At 38.1% G+C, this 20,344-nt stretch overlaps 1 protein-coding gene across 11 annotated transcripts in view; it reads left to right on the top strand.

The window, feature by feature from the left end:
• The window catches only part of ANKRD44 (ankyrin repeat domain 44), a 343,429-nt gene that overhangs the window by 298,329 nt on the left and 24,756 nt on the right, over positions 1–20,344 (top strand). For all 11 annotated transcript variants that reach the window (XM_045480606.1, XM_045480614.1, XM_045480610.1 and 8 more), the window contains exons 19-25: positions 663–750; positions 1,786–1,903; positions 3,551–3,767; positions 7,592–7,679; positions 17,193–17,276; positions 18,771–18,916; positions 19,370–19,452. In XM_045480606.1, the coding sequence (XP_045336562.1) occupies positions 663–750; positions 1,786–1,903; positions 3,551–3,767; positions 7,592–7,679; positions 17,193–17,276; positions 18,771–18,916; positions 19,370–19,452 (824 nt within the window). The remainder of the gene's footprint in view (positions 1–662; positions 751–1,785; positions 1,904–3,550; positions 3,768–7,591; positions 7,680–17,192; positions 17,277–18,770; positions 18,917–19,369; positions 19,453–20,344) is intronic.

The following is a 20,344-nucleotide window of genomic DNA, read 5'->3' as shown; positions in this document are numbered from 1 at the left end:
GCGCATCCCTGAATCCCCTGGGAGCCTCTAGTCAATCAAGGAGCAGTGACCCCAGGGCTGGGTACCTTTCCAGGTTGAGGCTTTAAGTCACCACAAATCAACTGAATGATTGTTCTTGTCTACCTATAAATGTGAAGTCTAGGAGAAAACAGACAGGACCTGTTTGCATCTCCTTTCCTCCCTTCCTCTGCTCCCCTTTGCCCTCCTCCCCTCCCATCCTGTTCTACTCTTCTGTTTTCCATCCTCTCCCTTCTTCCTTCTTTTTAAAAAGCGCTAGAGGCAGGCTGGACATGGGATTATATAGAATTGGGTAACTCTCTTCAAGGAACACAAAAGATAGCTAGCTGAAAATTGAGGAGAGGATATCAGTCCCATACAAGGAGGGAAGAAAGGACATCATTTTTAAGGAACACACTCTCAATGCAGGACCAGGAAAATGGTAGGTGAGGACCAACGTGCCCTAATGGAAAGAAGGGGAAGCTGAATCGACTAGTAACAAACATTGGAGCATGATGTGCCCAGCAGCTAGCACCAGCTGGAAACCTGGGGTATCTGTCAGCAGCAGTTGAAAGCCACTGATTTGAAGTGTAAATAAATTTCACTTTGGAAGGATAGGTGTAGTGCTGGTCTGTTAAAAAAATGTCCCTTATTTTCCTTTTCAGTAATTAATGGTCATACACTGTGTTTGCGGCTATTACTAGAAATTGCAGACAACCCAGAAGCAATTGACGTGAAAGATGCCAAAGGACAGTAAGTCTTTTTAAATCTGGCCTGGGGTTGACATTTCAATCACAATAGGTAACTGGTTAATTCTTTAAACAGTTTGGAGGGCTGCCTGCCGAGTTCTAGTTTGAGGTATATATTTGGGTGAAATTAATAGTTGAAAGCCCAAGAATAATGAAGGGCCTTTGTGCTAAAGTATATATCCAAGAAAAGTATGGGGTGGGGGCTGTGTATCTTGATGAAAAAGAGCCAACTTTTGGGGCCATGTGTCCTGGCCTTTCTTTAATTTGTTTCTTCTTTGTACCCATTTTTACCCTCGTCTGAAGCTGCTGCATTCCCATTTTTTTTAATTAATAATGACAACAGGACAGACCTCAAGAGGTTATCGCTATCATTAAAAAAAATCCTTCATAATTTTGTCCTTTCTGAGTCTGTTTTTCCAAAGTATTTTCCGTCTGTTAGCCTATTCCCCCACCTAATCTTCTCTTACAGATAGGAAATGCAAAGCCAAAAACAAAGCGCTAGTGACTCACTCCAGACCAATGAATTAGTGTCAGAGTTCAAACCAGAACCTCACTTCCTGGGCCCCAACACTTTGTTTTTAACTCCAGATTTGTCAGAATTTTCTTTAAGGCAGTGAAGTTTTGGTCAAATAAAATCTTGAGCAGAGGGAAACTGTGAAAGTAGAGCTGCAATGCTAGAAGTAAGAGGGTCTCCTCCATAGACACACTCCCTACTCAGTATTTGGTGAATGCTACATGGTTTTGGAAATGATGGGATTAACATGAACCTTGTGACAAGCAACCCTGTCCCCCCTCTATTGATCATTCCACTGACACCATTCCACATGGCCTTTAGAGACCAGAGGTAGAGCATATAGCTTGTTCCATGGACCTACGGCAAACTGGGGACCCTCAGAAAATATTAAGCAGTTGTTAAGGGGAGAGGGGAGGGGGAGAGAGAGAAGGAAGAGAGAGGTGTTTTCCCTCAGGAAATGATGTGGCTTGGGTTTTTTTTCCCCCCAATCTTCTTTTTAAAAGCCTAATTTATTTCTCTCCCTAGAACCCCACTGATGCTTGCAGTAGCATATGGCCACATTGATGCTGTTTCATTGTTGCTGGAAAAGGAAGCAAATGTAGATGCTGTTGACGTCATGGGCTGCACAGCTTTACACAGAGGGGTATGCACATCTTCCTCAGCTTTAGTAAAGCAATTTTGTAGTGAGCTTGTTTCCTCTTTTTTGCCCCCATATGAATTTTCAGTAAAAACATTATTTTCTAAGATAACTAATAAAAGTCAGTGAAAAGGAAATTACAGGGGTGCCTGGCTGGCTCAGTCAGTACACCATGCGACTCTTGATCGCAGGGTCATGAATTGGAGCCCCACGTTGAGTGTAGAGATTACAAAAAAAAAAAAAGAGAGAGAGAAGAAATTACAAAATCTTTTGCAAAGGTAAAATAATGGCAGGTACTCTTAGATCCTGCTCTTCAGATTTCATGTTCGATAATGATAATAGATACATGAACACCTGCTGTTGATCGAATTGATTCTGTTTTATGATTATATGCAAATCATACAAAATTTGAAAAAAAAAAAGTAAAGCTTAAGGAAGAAAATCACAATCACCAGCAATTCTACCTCCTGGAGATAACCACGTTTTAGTAAATATATCCCCATTCTTTTTTGCTGTAATGTGCATTTGTTTTGAATTTTAAAAAGAGAGAATACTGATGATGTTATTTGGAACCTACTTTTTTTTTCTAAGTAGATCAAGGACTTTTTTTCCATGTCACTAAATATTTTTTCTTTTTCTTTGTTTAAATGTTTTTATTTAGGGAGGGGGACAGAGAGGGAGAGACAGACTCCTAAGCAGGCTTCATGCTGAGAGACACGGGGCTTGAACTCACTCACGTACCATGAGATCATGACTTGAGCTGAAATCAAGAGTCAGACGCTTAACTGACTAAGCCATCCAGGCACCCCTCCATGTCACTAAGTATTTTTCTGCCGCATTATTTTAATCCTCCATTTTGCTTAGGAGGTATAATTTATTGTAGTGATTACCTAGTTTTCAGTAGCCATCCTATTTCTAATTGTTCTTTTTTACAAATGTGGGCCCATTCGCCACCTAAAATATGTATTCTGTGACAATTTCCCACCCGAAATACGTATCCTGCTGAAATATGTATCCGTGGATGATTCTTCATACGTATCTGCTAAAATTTTTTTAATGCGTGCCAAATAAACTAAATGAAACAAAAACAAATTATGAAATTGCTATTTGGGGATGGTGCTAAACACTATGATAAATGAAAAGAATAAGAACTCTAAGTGGTTAATATCATAATCGTAGTTCTTATCTTTTGAATACTTCCTGTGGTCCGTGTCACAGGCTGGGAGCCTTTACATACCTCACGAGGCCTCACAACAACCTCCGAGTCAGTATGACTATTCCTGCTTATAGGCGGGTAAAGTGAGGCACAGAAAGGCAGATTGATTTGTCCAAGTGTCATAAGTGGGAGCCAGGATTTAACTTGCACCTTCCTGAATCTGAAGCTGGTATTTTCCACTATATCACGCTACCTTTCAAGTTTATGTTTGGAGAGTCAAGAGATGTTTCTGAAGCGCTGGTGTTCACAGACTTCTCCGTTAGGAATCTTGCTGGGGTTGTGCTGCCTCTTGCCCCCGCAGTAGGGCAGAGTCTGCTTGCCTTAAGGCCCAAGTGTCTGTCCACTTACTCTGAGCCTAGCCTCACCTAGCCCTGCTTTGCTTCCTGCATCTCTGCCCTTCTGAGATGTGTTTTGTGTTTTTAATTGCAATGCCTCAGATTATGACAGGCCACGAGGAATGTGTGCAAATGCTGCTGGAACAAGAAGTGTCGATTCTCTGTAAAGATTCCAGAGGGAGGACACCCCTGCACTACGCGGCGGCTCGTGGCCATGCCACATGGCTGAGCGAGCTGCTCCAGATGGCACTTTCCGAGGAGGACTGTTCTTTCAAAGATAACCAAGGCTACACGCCACTGCACTGGGCTTGTTACAATGGTGAGTTGATTGTCGTTGGACTGTTTCCAGTAGACTTCCTGCCTGCCCGGTACCACTGTGGTCTCAGTGGAAGTGAGAACATAGTGTAACATTGTAAACCATGGTTTCCAATCTTTCTATATCTAAGATACCCTTTTCCCCCTTCATGACTACCATGATGCCCTAATGCAGTAAAAATTCACTTTCCTCTTTTTTTTTAATTAAAAAATTTTTTCTTCATGTTTATTATTTATTTTTGAGAAAGAGAGAGAGCACACGTGGTGAGGGTTAGACAGAGAGGGAGACACAGAATCTGAAGCAGGCTCCAGGCTCCAAGCTGTCAGCCCAGAGACCAATGCAGGACTTGAACTCACGAACTGTGAGATCGTGCCCTGAGCCGAAGTCGGATGTTTAACCAACTGAGCCACCCAGGCACCTCCACTTTCCTCCTTTTTGTTAACCTCTAACATGTAACTCCTATTCAGAGCTTTGGATGAACTCAAAGAACTAGTTTTAATCAGGGTTTCTGGTTTACATGAGATAACCAGAGATCCTACAAGGAATTAAAATAATAAAGCTAAAAAAGCAAACAAAAAAATATGATGTAATTATCTGTCACAATTGACCACTAGTAGATGCGTGATTTATTTTTTTGGCATTTCTTTTTATGTCTTATATCCCCTATTTATTTAGTAGCACTTGTTATTTGGGAGATTTTTAAAATTTTATTTCACTTATTTGAGTAAAAAAGGAAAATGCATACTAACTGTAACATATCAAAAATACTGAAGTGCCTAAAGTAAAATTGTCTCCATTTCCAAATTTACTTTCTGATGTAATTTGGTGTATATATATTTCATAATTTTCCCTTGAGAATAATAAATAAATAAATTATATACGCACCTATTTTTAAAAACTAGAATCATAGAGCAAATATTATATAACTTTTTTGTCACTATTTACTTAACTTTCCATTGCAGATACTCTGACAAGTCAATATGTATCACTATACATTGATCTTTTTAATAGTTGTATATTTTGTAGCACATAGCTGGATAGATACAGGCATGTGTGAGTGTGTATACCAGAATCTATTATTTATTCATACCATATCCTTGTTGACGACCATTCAAATTGTTTTCAGGTTTTTTCCTATTACAAACAATGCTGCAGTGTGTATGTTCATATTAATGGTAACTCGAGTTCTGTCAGATGTCCCCAAAAGTGAAATTGTTGATAAGAGGGCATACATGCCCTAAAATTTTTTAATTTTAGTAAATGATACCATATGACTTGGCAAAAAGAGTATAAAGATTTATTACTCCATCAAACGTGTATATAAAACTTACTATCTTCTTAAGCCTCTGCCAGCCCAAGATAGTATGTCTTTTTTTTTAATTTTTGTCAGTTTGAAGGGCAAGAAACAGATATTTTTCAATTTGTGTTTCTCTGATAGTGTATTTATTTATGTATTTGTATTTCCTTTTCCAGACGAGGAAAGTGTCCTCTTCTGGACATTACCTTTTTCATCTGTTGCTCATTTTTCCCTACTGAGTTGTTTATCATTTCTCATAGTGTTTGCAGAAGTACCTTGTGTTAGAAATATGAATTCTCCATTTGTTATGTGTGTTGCATTTGTCTTTGTTCCTTGTTTATGATATCTTTTTGATGCAGAGATTTTGAACTTTAAATGGTTGAATCTATCAAATTTTTTTTTTCTTTTATTGCATCTAAGTTTCCAGTCTTGCTTAAGCAGGTCTTTCACCCCTAAGTGTATGTGGATATTTCCCCATGTGTTTCTTACTCAACTCCTATAATTTTATTTTTCCATTTTTAATTCTTCTATTAAATTTTTCACTCAAAAACTATGATTATTAGGTCCAGAAAGGTTTTTGGGTGCCCTGATATATCAACGTAAGACCTTTCATTATGGTTTCATTAGAGTCCTCCTTTTTTCAGTGGTTCCGACTTTGGTGAGAGCCACATTTTGCTGCTTGTTCGACTTGATTTTGCTCCTTCCCTGCCATTGGTGGATTGTGATTTTTGTCTCTCTACTAATGCATGAGAGCTCCCTACCCCCATCTGAATCAAGCTGTGAGATCTCTCTGGCACTGGAAAACCTACAGGAAGGGGGAAGACATAAGAGTGCTGATTATAGACCGCATAATTTAGACTGGAGTGGGATAGTGTGGGAATGGCAGGTGCCTCTGTTCTTGGGCCCATCCAGGTGCAAGGAGGGAAGGGGGAGACCCTCTCCTGAGCAATCACCTTGCCAGTGCAGCCTTTCAAATCTGAGGTTCAAGGTCTCATTTTCCTAGAATCCCCTCCACTGAGCACTTAGAATATTGAAAGTTGTACAGGGGTCCTCAGTCCTCCCCACACAGATCTGAAATTGGGATTCACATAGTCTTCAAGGAATGGTAGATGTAGATGCTGCATGAAGCTAGGTCCTTTGGGGGGAGTCATACTAATAGAGGGAAGCCCCTCTTCCCAACACAGTATCTAGGGTGGTTTGAGTGAGGGTTGGATATAGTTGGAAAGCTAAACAGTATAACTTGAATAAAGTTAGGCGATTTTATATTCATCACTTCATGTGCTTCTTCATCCTAAAAACTGTTTCACCTTTTCTCTCTAGAAGTACAGCAAAGGTTTGGCTTGCATTTTAACACTTAAAATTAGACACATCTACATAATTCTGAGGTGGACCATAAAAGAACTCTTAATTTAGCACTAAATTTAACCAAGAAGAGGTTCAGGAGAACAATCTATATTCCAAAGCCAAATAACTTTGCCTTCAACAATTGTACCTCGTCTCACAAAACACATAGAGGTCCTTTATCAGCTGAAAACTCCATCATCCTGTGACCTAGGTAGGACGGGCATTACTAGTCTGATATTTTATATATGGGAAACTGAGGCTCACAAATCCCGAGTGAGTTGCCTAAGTCAGGTAAGAAGTAAGCTGACAGAACTAGGGCCTTACTCAACTCAAATTCAGTTGATTTAGAAACTACTTGTCGGGGCGCCTGGGTGGCGCAGTCAGTTAAGCGTCCGACTTCAGCCAGGTCACGATCTCGCGGTCCGTGAGTTCGAGCCCCGCGTCGGGCTCTGGGCTGATGGCTCAGAGCCTGGAGCCTGTTTCTGATTCTGTGTCTCCCTCTCTCTCTGCCCCTTCCCCGTTCATGCTCTGTCTCTCTCTGTCCCAAAAATAAATAAACGTTGAAAAAAAAATTAAAAAAAAAAAAAGAAAGAAACTACTTGTCATTTTGCTGAAAATAATTCCTCATATTCATTCCTCTACTTATTAAAAAAAATACTTATTGGGTACATACTATTTGCTGGGAACTGATCTTTGGTGCTGTATTAAACACATGTGTAGTATTTTATAGTCAAAGCCCTTTTTCACCTGCATTATCTCAAATACTAAATGCTATCAATCACATCTTCTTTCCCTGAATTAGATTGCATAATTTTAAGTGAACCTATTCGTGAGGGTGAAAGGAGAATTTCCTATGGTAAATATGGTCAAACAGGCATATCTATGTCAAGCATCTGGCAAGAGCTGAGGATGATATAGAATCTATTCCGCTTGCAAATGAGGTCTCTTCTTTATCTCTTTCTCTCCACCAGAACATATGGCCTTCACTGTTTCATTATGTCTCAGAACACCTGTGAGCATAGTTCATAACATTTTGGCATTTTGTGAATTTTATTCCATGGAGAATGAACATGCAGCCAATTCAGGAGAATTCAGTCGAATTCAATACTTAATGAAAAAGAAAATAGATTGCGTTGAACAAAATTTCTTTCTGGGAAACTCCCTAAATTCTTTTGATTCCTTGCAGGTAATGAAAACTGTATAGAGGTACTTTTGGAGCAAAAATGTTTTCGAACATTTATCGGTAATCCCTTTACTCCACTGCACTGTGCAATGTAAGTAGAAATGCTGGAAGTTAATGGTGTTCCTTTAATCCTTTTAACTACATGCAAAGAAATTGCCTTTTAGGGAAGAGATGGGCTTTTAGACTAGAGATAAGACCAATATATTCCATTTTGCTGCTAATGGCAAATAGGTCTGATAGCAAAGTGTGGTCCCTAGTGTTAATGATTTTCCAGGAGCTTTTTGTAGAGTGCCCAGGTTTCCAGGAGGCTCACATATCACCAGAGGGAAACTACCTGAAGGGTAACGGGTGACTGCTAACAGGCACGTTACACACCAGGTGAAGAGCTCTTGAGATGTACCAAACTCTAAAAATAAGTTGGGGTTAGAAACAATGTACCTATGGATGATTGGAAAGACATTTTATAGCAGGAAGACTTTTTATATATTGTAATTCTCCATTCTTCATAGGTTGTAAATTCTTTTTTGATGAATGTAATTTTTTCTGCCATGTCATAGTATGAATGTTTAGAGAATACAGTGACTGTAAGTCCAACTTCCACAGTCAGCCTGGAGGAACATGGTCACCTGGGGCCTGTGTTTACCCAGGGGTTCATATTCACCTGGGCAATGATGGTCAGCCTAGGGACCCAAGACTTGGGAGTGCTTTGTCTATGCATTTCTGTGTGCTTCACATGCAGCTGGGTCATTTGATTGAAAGATATTGGAGGCATAAAATGGCTCCGTAAAGAAAGGGTAAGGAATAAAGAGTAGGAGTGATTTTAAATTTGAAGGAAGCATTTCTTTGTCACTTTGGTATCCCCCCAAAACCTAACATGATGCCTTGTATAAGTGGTATGCAGTAAACACCTTCCTGGATGTAGGGGTTCTGAAGACATGCTGGGAATACAGAACGTGTGCCATTCAAATGGTTAAAATGATTAAAGAAGACATTTGAAGTGACACAAACAATCTTTATTTTGCACTTCATGAAGCAGATTGTCTGCACTTTGAAGAGTTCAGAGAACTGCAAAATGGGGCGGAAAACAGGAAGCTTTTACAGAATAAAAAATCGGGAACAAGGAAGAGAAGGAATAAAAATGCCTGATTAGTGGGGCACCTGGGTGGCTCAGTCAGTTGAGCGTCCAACTTTGGCTCAGGTTGTGATCTCACGGTTTGTGGGTTCGAGCTCCACATAGGGCTCACTGCTATCAGCACAGTGATCCTCTGTCTCTCTGTCTCTCTGCCCCTCCCCCATTCATGCTCCCCCCCACCCCACTCTCAAAAATAAATAAACATTTAAAAAAAAAAAACCTGATTACCTAGGGTTACAAATCTGAGGTATCATAGGAATGGAGCAATCACCCATATACCTTGGTGATTATTAATTGGTTAACTAGATGGTCTTATCTCTGGGAAGATGGAACATGTATAAGAACATGAAATGTAAAAGTTTTGTTTTGCTGATGTTGTTTCCCAGGACCAGTGGTGCCTCATCTACTAAGGAAAGATTAATGTGAGATCAATTTGACAGTTCTTCCTCCTCCCTTTGATCAACCTCTGGCCAACCAAGAGGTTTGAGCAAAGGTGATGTTGAAAGCTATTCTCAGTTACCATTGTCTCTTTGGGTGTCAGTATATATTTCACAGGAGGAGATGATGTCAGGCTTACATTCTAGTTGGAGGGAGACTATTTGTTAGCTTATGGTTGCACACACGCACCTAAAAACCTTGAGAGAACAACATACCAGGAGCAATAGACCAGGAAGATAATTATTAATAGTAAAAGTATTCCTTGGGAATGCAAGCTGGTGCAGCCACTCTGGAACACAGTATGGAGGTTCCTCAAAAAACTAAAAATAGAACTACCCTACGACCCAGCAATTGCACTACTAGGCATTTATCCAAGAGATACAGGTGTGCTGTTTTGAAGGGACACATGCACCCCCATGTTTATAGCAGCACTATCAACAATAGCCAAAGTATGGAAAGAGCCCAAATGGCCATTGATGGATGAATGGATAAAGAAGACGTGGTATATATATACAACGGAGTATTACTCGGCAATCTAAAAGAATGAAATCTGGCCATTTGCAACTACGTGGATGGAACTGGAGGGTATTATGCTAAGTGAAATTAGTCAGTCAGAGAAAGACAAATATCATATGACTTCACTCATATGAGGACTTTAAGAGACAAAACAAATGAACATAAGGGAAGGGAAACAAAAATAATATAAAAACAAGGAGGGGGACAAAGCATAAGAGACTCATAAATATGAAGAACAAACTGAGGGTTACTGGAGGGTTGTGGGGGGGGATGGGCTAAATGGGTAAGGGGCACTAAGGAATCTACTCCTGAAATCATTGTTGCACTATATGCTAACTAATTTGGATGTAAATTTTAAAAAATAAAAAATTAAATTAAAAATAAAAATAAGAAAAAAGTATTCCTAAGATTTGCAGGACATTCCTGAGACAGGGTCCCCATGAACCAAACCAACTAGAATCAAACCAAGAAATGGTCCCAAAGAGGGGATACTTCTTTAAGCCAGTCGGCCTGTTAATGTATCTTGTATAACCGTGTTTCCACTTCCCTAGAAGTGTTATCCAGCAAGCTTGTTCTAGAGAAACCTAGACATTAGAAATCAGGAGAAAGTTTTTGATGGACAGAACCACAGGGTCACCAGTATTATAGCAAATCCTACAGTAAGTTGAGAGTTTGATTACCCTCCTTTGCAGTGGCCTGACATATGTGAGTGATGGCATTCTCTTTCTAGGCCAGCTCAAGGTGAGAAGTGGACACACGAATCATAAAGACCTTCATGGTATAATAATTAGAGGGAAAATGGCCAGAGGGGGAAAGAGGAATGGAGAGAAATGTTCTTGATCCAACATCTTAGGAGGAAACGGTGTACTTCAGTGTCAGCTACTAATCTTCACAGTCAATTTGATTTTGAAGTCTCTGGCATTGTCCCAGGACCAGATGTCAGATGAGCCTTCTACAGTCATGAGATTTGTACACCTTGTAATTTGGCAGCAGTGTCAGTGATCAAGGGTACTACGTAGGGTCCTTTCCAGGAATTTCATTTTGCAAAAGCATCAGAGTAAAACAATAACTGCCTGTAAATGACAAAGGATTTAAATAGGTCTATTGTGGAAGATCCGATAACAAGTAATTGCAAGGAATTGACAAGGAAATTTGGTAATTTTTGTTACACGTAACATTTAACATGGTAAGTGGAATTATGGACAGATAAAATTATACCAGAGTGCATCAGAATTTTAGGAATTTTATACAATTTCTGGAACACTTATGATAACGTATCTATGTTCACCATATAACCTGAAAACATCATTTCTTATCTGACAATGCTTCCTATATAATTTAACATACCAAATAAGCCTGATTAGTTTAATATTTATCCTTTCATAAGGAAAGAGAAAGAATCTTTTGAGATGTTTCAGGTACCTTTGAAAAATACCCAACTTCGTTCAAGGTCAAAAGACTTCATTTAGAATTTTATTTGCGGGTGGGGTGCCTGGATGGCTCAGTTGGTTGACCATCCAACTTTGGCTCAGATCATGATCTCATGGTTCATGAGTTCTAGCCCCACATCAGGCTATGCACTGACAGCACAATAAACATTAAAAAAAAGAATTTGTTATGGAAGAAGTTTATCAAAAATATCAAAATATTTTAAAACACTTGGTCAAATAGGATCATAGGTCACTGTGCAACAATATTTAGTTATCCATTTAACCAAAGTGATAGTTAAAGACTTTAAAGTCTTTACTTTCAAATACAGAAAACTTCATACTGGCTAAAAAAACAAACAAACAAAAAACTCCTTAGCTCTTTTTCTTAAGTAATTAAAGACCCATTGGGGACAACTGGGTGGCTGACTCTTGATTTTGGCTAAGGTCATGATCTCATCATTCATGAGTTCAAGCCTCACACCAGGCTCTGTGCTGACAGCACGGAGCCTGCTTAGGATTCTCTCTCCTCTCTCTCTCTGCCCCTCCCCTGGGCTTGTGTGCATGCATGCACACACACTCTCTATCTCTCTCAAATAAATAAACTTTTAAAAAAAGTAAGATAAAACAAAGACGTGATAAAGATAGCATAAAACACATTAAACTATTTTGGTAAGAAATAAATCTTTTGCTTTTCAGGAGGATTTCTTAAAAGGTTAAAAAAAAAACACCTTTGTTTATAATTTCTTATTGAGTGCAGACCAATAATCTAAAAAAAAAAAAAAAAAAAAAAAAAAAAAAACCAAAAAAAACCCCGTTGTTCTTTTATTTAACAGAGAGAAAACCAAATTCTGATTTTGCACTAGTGTACTTTTGATGCTAAAACTCATTTTTTTAAACTTAAATACATCCATTCCAATCTTAGCCAGCTTGACCACACATAGAATTCCTTTTCCAAGATTCCTTTTCTGCAGGTCTTTTACAACTTTTATATCCATTCAGATTTTATACTAATTTTCCTCTCTCTTTTTTGTTCCAGAAAAAAAGTCATTTTACTTTAGTAAAAAATTACTTTCTCTTTTTGCTTATCAAAAAAATCAAATAAACAAAAAACCCGTATCTTTCATACCTTTCCTTATCCAAAAAAATACATTCTACTTTTATTACCTACCTTTCTGACACAGTTGTTTTCTTTCACCCTTATTATGTCTCAATAATTTTAGTTGATTAAACTTCTTAACCTCTAGAGCCCTAACTCCTAGTGAAAATTAAGAAGTAAGCAATAGTGGATTGTCTATTACATTAGCATTCGGTGGATTGGCAGATTTATAAATAAATTTCATAATTTTGAGAACTATATTTCTCCCACATAGTACATTTTTCAATGTGGTACAAAACATGTTTACAAACAGAGCCAAACGTCTCTAGCACCTTGGTCAAAGGAAGCCAAAAGTAGATAAATCTATGGTCAGTAATTAATGTTTCAGAATTTTATGTTAATTGGAAATGATCTATATAGTCAATGAATATCCATCATTTAATTTATCTCGTATAACTTTAAAGCTTCAGGTTACCAAAAACATTTTGGAAACTTTTCTTAAGTATACACACCATAAAGCATAATTATTGTTGAAAAGTTTATTTACAAACTTTTATCTTACTTACATCTATATTTTTTCTTACATCTATTTAATTTACTTGTGCTTAACAATTGTTTAGATCACTCATGAAAATTTCATGAGATAGTAAACAGCTAACAATCATCTTAAATTACCTTTCTTGCTGACAAATTCTGTAACAGTGATGACATGAGCTTATTTGATTTTTAGTACACATAAGTAGAATGAAAGTTTTATGTCTACGTTATACATGCTGATAATTCTGAAGACATGCCTGCTTTAATTAAACCAACCATCCTAAAATTATTCTTTGTTTACCAAAGATAACCTAGATCATGTAAACCTGAAAAACATTTAGGTTAGTTTCTATATTTCAGAGAATATACTTGACTTCTGTACATGCTTAATATTCTTTAAGCCAATTAAATAGAGCTCTTTACAAATTAATTTTGGTAATACTATCAGGAAGTAGAAAAAACATAACATACATACATAGACATACATACACATATAGATGGATACAAACAGAAATCTTACAGCTTTTGTTTTTAAATTTTAGCCTTTAAACAGGTATGATAATGCAAAGCTCACTAGTTTATTTAAAAAAAAAAAAAACAGAGTGTGTGGGTGGTTCAACTGGTTAAGCGTCTGGCTCAGGTCATGATCTCACAGTTTTTGAGGTCGAGCCCCACATGGGGTTCTGTGCCAACACCTTAGAGCCTGGAGCTGCTTCACATTTTGTGTCTCCCTCTCTCTCTGCCCCTCCCTCACTCGTGCTCTCTGTCTCTGCCTCTCTCTCAAAATTAATAAACACAAAAAAATTTTTAAAAAGAAATTGAAACAAGGAAATCAATTTACAAATCAGTAACAAAATTCTTCAAAAATTGGAGATGAAACATCATACTTACTCTTCCACTCACACACTCTCTTTCTCTCTCTCTCAAAAATAAATAAACATTTGAAAAAAAATTTTTAACAAAACAAATACATAGATCTAAATTTTGTTTTTGACAAATGGAATTAGTTAAGGTTATCTGCTCAGATGGCTTAAACCTCTTTACTAATATTTGAGAAGAAAACTTAAGATTTAAAAAAAAATTTTTTTAAGTTATTTATTTATCTTGAGAGAGAAAGAGCACAAGTGGGGTAGGGGCAGAGAGAGAGGAAGAGAGAATCCCAAGTAGGCTCTGTGCTCTCGGTGCAGAGCCCAATGTACGTACGGCTCAAACTCACCAACCGTGAGATCATGAACTGAGCTGAAATCAAGAGTCTGAGACTTAACTGACTCAGCCACCTAGGCACCCCTAAACATTTTTTTTAATTCCAGTATAGATAATATACAGTGTTATATTAGTTTCAGGTGTACAATATAGAGATTTAGAGATTCCATACATCACCCAGTGCTCATCAACACTTAGGATTTTTTATTTCCTAGTTTCCAAATAGCCTTTCTTTTTTTCTTCTTTTTTCTGACAAGAATTATTTCCCTGAAATGTGCATTTCAAACAGATGGCTTACAAACAAGTTCCTAGAGAAGACCTTTATAACATTTACATCTCAAAGGCACAGGGAAAGAATGCAGTAATTCTTTCTTCCAAGAAGGACTTCTGTTTCCTAAATCTAGGATTTTACAATACCTACAAGCCTTTTGAGATGAATAGAGGATATTTGGGGATTGATAAAAAGGATAGGTGAGCTTTTTCTGTTCTTTAAAAACCGAATTTGTAAGGCAAGGAAGGTTGGTTTTAATTCCCCCCAAAAGGGGGCTGACCCACTCATCCAACTACATTATCTGTAATTTGCTTTTTTATATCAAGGAGAAAATCTTCCTTCAACTAAGATAGAAATCAAAGGCTTCCTTTGTTCTAGATTTAGAGCTGTTTGTCTTTGGAATGCCCCTGGTCCCCCACTCCCAACACCAGGTACATAGTTTCATTTCACTTAGTGGAAGGCCTAAAAAAAAAGTTACTATCAGGCTCTGAATACCAACTTCCTATTTGGCCAACTTCTGACCATGAAGCAACTTAAAAAAAAAGAAGGAAGGAAGGAAGGAAGGAAGGAAGGAAGGAAGGAAGGAAGAGAAAAGAAAAGAAAAGAAAGAAAGAAAGAAAGAAAGAAAGAAAGAAAGAAAGAAAGAAAGAAAGAAAGAAAGAAAAAGGCATTTCTAATATCTTGTCAAGTTTCAGCCTGGGCAAACAGTAAATATCCCTGGCAATACTGAACAACCCATGGAATGCAAGAGGTGCCCCCAAAGATAGTGCAAAAGATACTACTCTCCCAAGATTCACAGCTACCTCCTAAAGATTGCCAAAAGAAAGAAGGATTTAGGACAAGCAAGAAGGCAATAGCAGTCCCTGGAAGAGAAAAAGATCAATAATCAATGGCTACCTCAAAACCAAATTCATAAGAGTGAATTTGGAAAGGAAGGGAAAACACAAAATTATACCTTCCCCTCTTGACCAGGCACCACAGAGACCAGAAAAGCTGAATCTGGTAAGAATTCTCACTCTTTGCCCGCTCTTGCCAGTTTTCCCAGGATCCCATCTGCAGGCTCCAGAGTGAGTGGAGTTTAAAGTAGAGAATATTGCTCTGGTATGTGTCTACCGGAATTTGGCAAGATTTTTCCATTAATTTTAATTTTATTTCGACTTGGCTGTTAAAAGGAATAACTTATAGCAGTTTACCAGAGAATTCCTTGGCATCTTATCAACACTGGAGGGGGCCCATATAATAGGGGCCCTCCTTTGAGGGTATATATGGGAACATTTGAGTTGGTATCAGAGGATTTGCACAAAACCTTCTAGGACAATCTTTTCTCCAGTGTCCTGGTGGATTGCAAATGAGACACCAATTTCTGAGCCAGTGTTTTGATGATGGTGCACTGAGGTGTTGTTTTAAGTTTCTGGCCTTGGAGCAGTTGTAGCTATAGGGCCAGTAACTCTGAAAAGACTTGTTTACGCTCTTGTAGCCTCTTAACGGTGAAAAGGCAATTCAGAAGTGAATTAGTAGACTGTAAGTACTCAGGTAAGGGAGGATAGAGGGCAGTAGTAGGAGTCATATCAGTCTTACAGTCTTTATTTTAGGTACCTCTTGTGTCTTTAATTTTTCATTAACCTTTTGCAATGAATCTTTCAATGAAGCTACCTTGGAATCTTGAAACCTTTTGGAAGCTTCTGCAGACCAATTAAAATAGGCATCCCATTCTCTTTGTTGATTTGGGAACCCTTGCTTTCAACTCTTCTTCTCAAAGGAACAATCTTACCTAATTGGAACATTCCCCATGATGGCCATTGTAATTCTAGGTTGTCTTAGTAGGAGTTTGCCATTTTTGTAGGTATCCGTTGCATCTGGGATCACAGTTCTTAGACATAAAATAAGCAACTGTGCTGGAAGGCAGTGTGCTCAATTCTTTGAAACTTGAGGATCTCATTTCTTTAGCTAAGCCTAGAGTCTCTTGGAACCAAATTAATACCTGAGAGAGATGTACCATTGAGTTTGGGATTTGTGTGGTGTTTTACAGTGTACCTTGTTGCATGAAATTTTCTTGAAGTTGTTGGGTGACCTAGTATGAATCTAATCTGTTCCATGACCAACTTATCACAGAAGTATGTGGTGAGCACTGTAACAGCTTTAAAGTGCCCAACCTATGCCCATCAATTTTGTGGCTTTGATTTCTGAGATTCTCATTAACAAAAGATCTATTACTCGTCACAAGCATTCTTTATAATGGTGGATGCCCTAAGGGCTTCTAATAGTCCAACTTGTGCCTACTTAGATTTTGATGTGTCGTTGGTCAAAACAGTCTGCATTTTTGCAGACTTTTAATTTATTTCCCCAAGTCTCCCAGTGGTTTATGCTGTAGACTTACTTCATGGTCCCTGTTAGTCCCACAGCTGCTGTCACCTAACTGTCCCTGAGCCTTTTCTGAATCATAGAACCTCTCTGGGAACTTTAATGAACACTTTTCCCTTAAAAAGTTTTGGATCAAGTGTGTTTGGCCTGGACCGTTTCAGACAAGGGAGCAGACCTCAAATCCAAGAGTGACTCACCCCCGGCCCTTGGTAACCAGAGGACAGTGAACTCAGGGTTAGGCAGGTGCCTTGCTTGTCTTTTCCTCTTGCAGGCTGTTAGTAGTCAGCTTAGAATCCCACCCTCGTCACCTGTTAAACTGATTAAAGAAGACAATTTAGGTGATATACATCTTATTTAACGCTTCCTGAAGTAAGCAGTTCTCCAAACTCTTGAGAATGAAGACTGCCTGCTTCATGAAGCGTTAAATGATGTTTGTTCATGTGATCTAAATTGTCTTCTGCAATCATGTGAACAGATCATAAACCACAGATATTTGAATCAGATTTTTTTTAATGTGTCAGATTGTTAAAATATATAGTGCATAGGAAGATGGAGTAGGAGGAAACATGTAATTTTTTAAAGAGTGATACCTTAAAATGTAAAACTTATTTTCATTTTAGAATAAACGATCATGAGAATTGTGCGTCATTGCTACTTGGGGCCATAGATTCCAGCATTGTCAATTGCAGAGATGACAAAGGCAGGTAAGTGATACTGAGATGGCATGCCTCTTGTCTTGATCAATCTTAGTCTCTGCTTTGTGGTTGTAAAGTAGCCAAACATTTATTTTTTTGTTTAGTTTGAAAAGTAATATAGGGGCACCTTGGTGGCTCAGTCAGTTGAGCATATGATTCTTGATTTTGGCTTAGGTCATGATCCCAGGGTCTTGGGATTGAGCCCCACATCAGACTCTGTGCTGAGTGTGGAACCTGCTTGGGATTCTCTCTCTCTGTCTCTCTTTCTCTCTTCCTCTACCCCTCTTCCCCACTCATACTCTCTCTCTCTCTCTCTCTCTCTCTCAAAAAAAAAAAAAAAGAACAAACAATAAAAGTCACAAAAAGTAATATAAAAGCATGGCTTTTAAAAATTAAATATAATGAATATGTAATTAGGAGAAATTACTCTCTTATCCCAGAAGCCCCAGCCTCTTCCATCACCTTAAATTGATCTTTTCACATTTTTATATTCTACCAAGTAATTTCTACACAATAACCACAAACATATGTAAAAAAATATATACTTATGCTCTTATGCAAATGGGAGAATTCTGTTGCAATGCTCTGCTTTTAGGGTATCTTGGAAATCTTTTCATACCAGAACATGTAGATTTACCAGATTATTTTTGAAGCTGCATATTACTTCACTGAATCGCTATACTCATTTAATCAGCCTGCCTTCTAGTGAAGAACCTTTAAGTTGTTTCCAGTATTTTGCTGTTTCGCAGAGTGGTGCAGTGAGCAGTCTAGTATATGTGTGTGTTCACATAACCAAGTACATCTAGGAAATAAAGTTTTAAACATGGATTTACTTGGTTAGAAGGTCAGTGGTTTTTATTTTTGGTAAATAATACCAAATTGTACTCCTAGAGAAATCAACTGTCCACAGTAGATAATGTGGGCTTTTTTTATTATTTAAATAGCCAATTATCTATAAAATTAAGGCCTAATTTTGAAACTATCTTTATCAAAGATAAGAAAGAAGTCACTGGAACTCAACATCAAAGGGTCAGTGAAGATGCTCATTTTATTATCAAGGCCACCACTTACACCCTCCAAATCTAGGGGGTGCCATTCACATAGGTGACTGAATGGACCTTGGAGAGGGCCTGATTGTCATCTCTGTAAACTGAGAAGGTTTAAATCCCTAAGATGACACTGTGCACATGTTTCTCAGGCATATAGAGAAAGAGTGTGTTGAGTTTAAAGGAAACTAAAATTGGGGCACCTGGGTGGCTCAGTCGGTTGAGCATCCAAGTTTGGCTCAGGTCATGATCTCGTGGTTCGTGGGTTCGAGCCCTGCATCGGGCTCTGTGCTGACAGCTTGGAGCCTGGAGTCTGCTTCGGATTCTGTGTCTACCTCTCTCTCTCCCCTCCCCTGCCCCTTCTCTTTCTCTCTCTCTCTCTCACTTTCTCTCAAAAGTGAATAAAAGTCAAAAATAAATAAAGGAAACTAACATCCTGTTTGTTTTAAATCATTAGGACACCGCTTCATGCAGCAGCATTTGCTGATCACGTGGAGTGCTTGCAGCTTCTTCTGAGACACAGTGCCGAAGTGAACGCAGCAGACAATTCAGGGAAAACAGCACTGATGATGGCTGCTGAGAATGGGCAGGCAGGCGCTGTGGGTATGTGCTGACTGGTGGGCTTCACATCCACGCCCAACCAAAACCAGAGTAGCATAAAACCGAGAATCAGTTATTCTCTTGGTATATGCATGTAAAAAAGGCCAGCATTTTATTTAAGCCACTTGACTCTACTTGCTAATCATCCTCAGTCCCCTGTTATTTGATTATTGGTGGACCTTTTCAAAGTGAACTCATCTCTGCAGTGAAACATCTCAACATTTAGAGACCAAATATAGCAACAGATTTATTTGACCTGGAAATAACAAAACTGTGTACAGAGAATTAAACTTGATGCCTGTAGACCTTGGATTTGGATGGAACAAATGTGGCAATAAAATTTTCCTCTTTTTTTTCTTTAAAAGCATTAAATATGATTACGTGACCATACTGATTTGAATGTGTGATGATAATTGGCATGTAGTCTGAGTAATTCTCTCTTGGCTTTTTCTATAGATATCTTGGTGAACAGTGCCCAGGCTGATCTGACTGTAAAGGATAAAGACTTGAACACATCCTTACATTTGGCTAGTAGCAAAGTATGTAAATGAATTTGAAACAGTGTTACTTAGTGTTGTAATAATAGGAATAATAATACCACTTGAATGCTATCTCAGAAGCGTGTATCATGTCTCTTAATTAAGATGTACATTTCCCCAAGGTGTTGTCAACTCTAAGCGTAATGGAAGCGGAAGAGGCAAAAGGCAGACCCACGCAGGGGCTGATGAGGACATGACTTTCATGGCATGTGACACTTGCATTCTTGTGTGGTCTATCTTCATGCTGCCACTGTGTCTGTCTCCATGGTTGCATTACTATATCATTTTGGTTTGAAACACAGGCTGGGCTGTAGTTACATGGCTTCTAAAGTATAAAAAGGTCCACTTGTTTTCATTTTGTTCCATTTGAAAACATTGTAATAACACAGCCAAAAATTACTTTCCTAGGAGGCAAATTAGTGCATTCATGTGCATTTCTACCTTCTGTCCTTTTTTCTGATGCATACGTAGTTCACCACAAGGAATGTGTTTGAGTTTTTTTGGTTTTTTTTTTTTTAATAGTATGATGTTCGCATGTAGCCCAAGATTCCTGCTTCTGTAAAAGATAAATGATATATAAATATATATATAATTTTACAAAACGGAGATCATACTATTTTAAACCCTGCTTTTATTACTGAATCATCTCTTATGAATATCTTTCTTTTAGATATCAAATTTTTATAGTGTTTTAGAAGATGCATGGTATTCTACCTTAGAAATGTGCCATCCTTTATTCAACCCGTCCCCAACTGTTAGACGTTTGCATGTTTTAAAATATGTGCTACTATAGATGTTGTCATTGTAGAGAAATATTTTTTTAAAGAATTCTTACTCATTCCTTTAAGACAAATTCCAAATGTGAACTTACAAGCCTATGGCTGTGAATATT

This window comes from Leopardus geoffroyi, chromosome C1 (genome assembly GCF_018350155.1).
Source record: "Leopardus geoffroyi isolate Oge1 chromosome C1, O.geoffroyi_Oge1_pat1.0, whole genome shotgun sequence".
Lineage (NCBI taxonomy): Eukaryota > Metazoa > Chordata > Mammalia > Carnivora > Felidae > Leopardus > Leopardus geoffroyi.
This window is presented reverse-complemented; position numbering and strand designations above follow the sequence as displayed.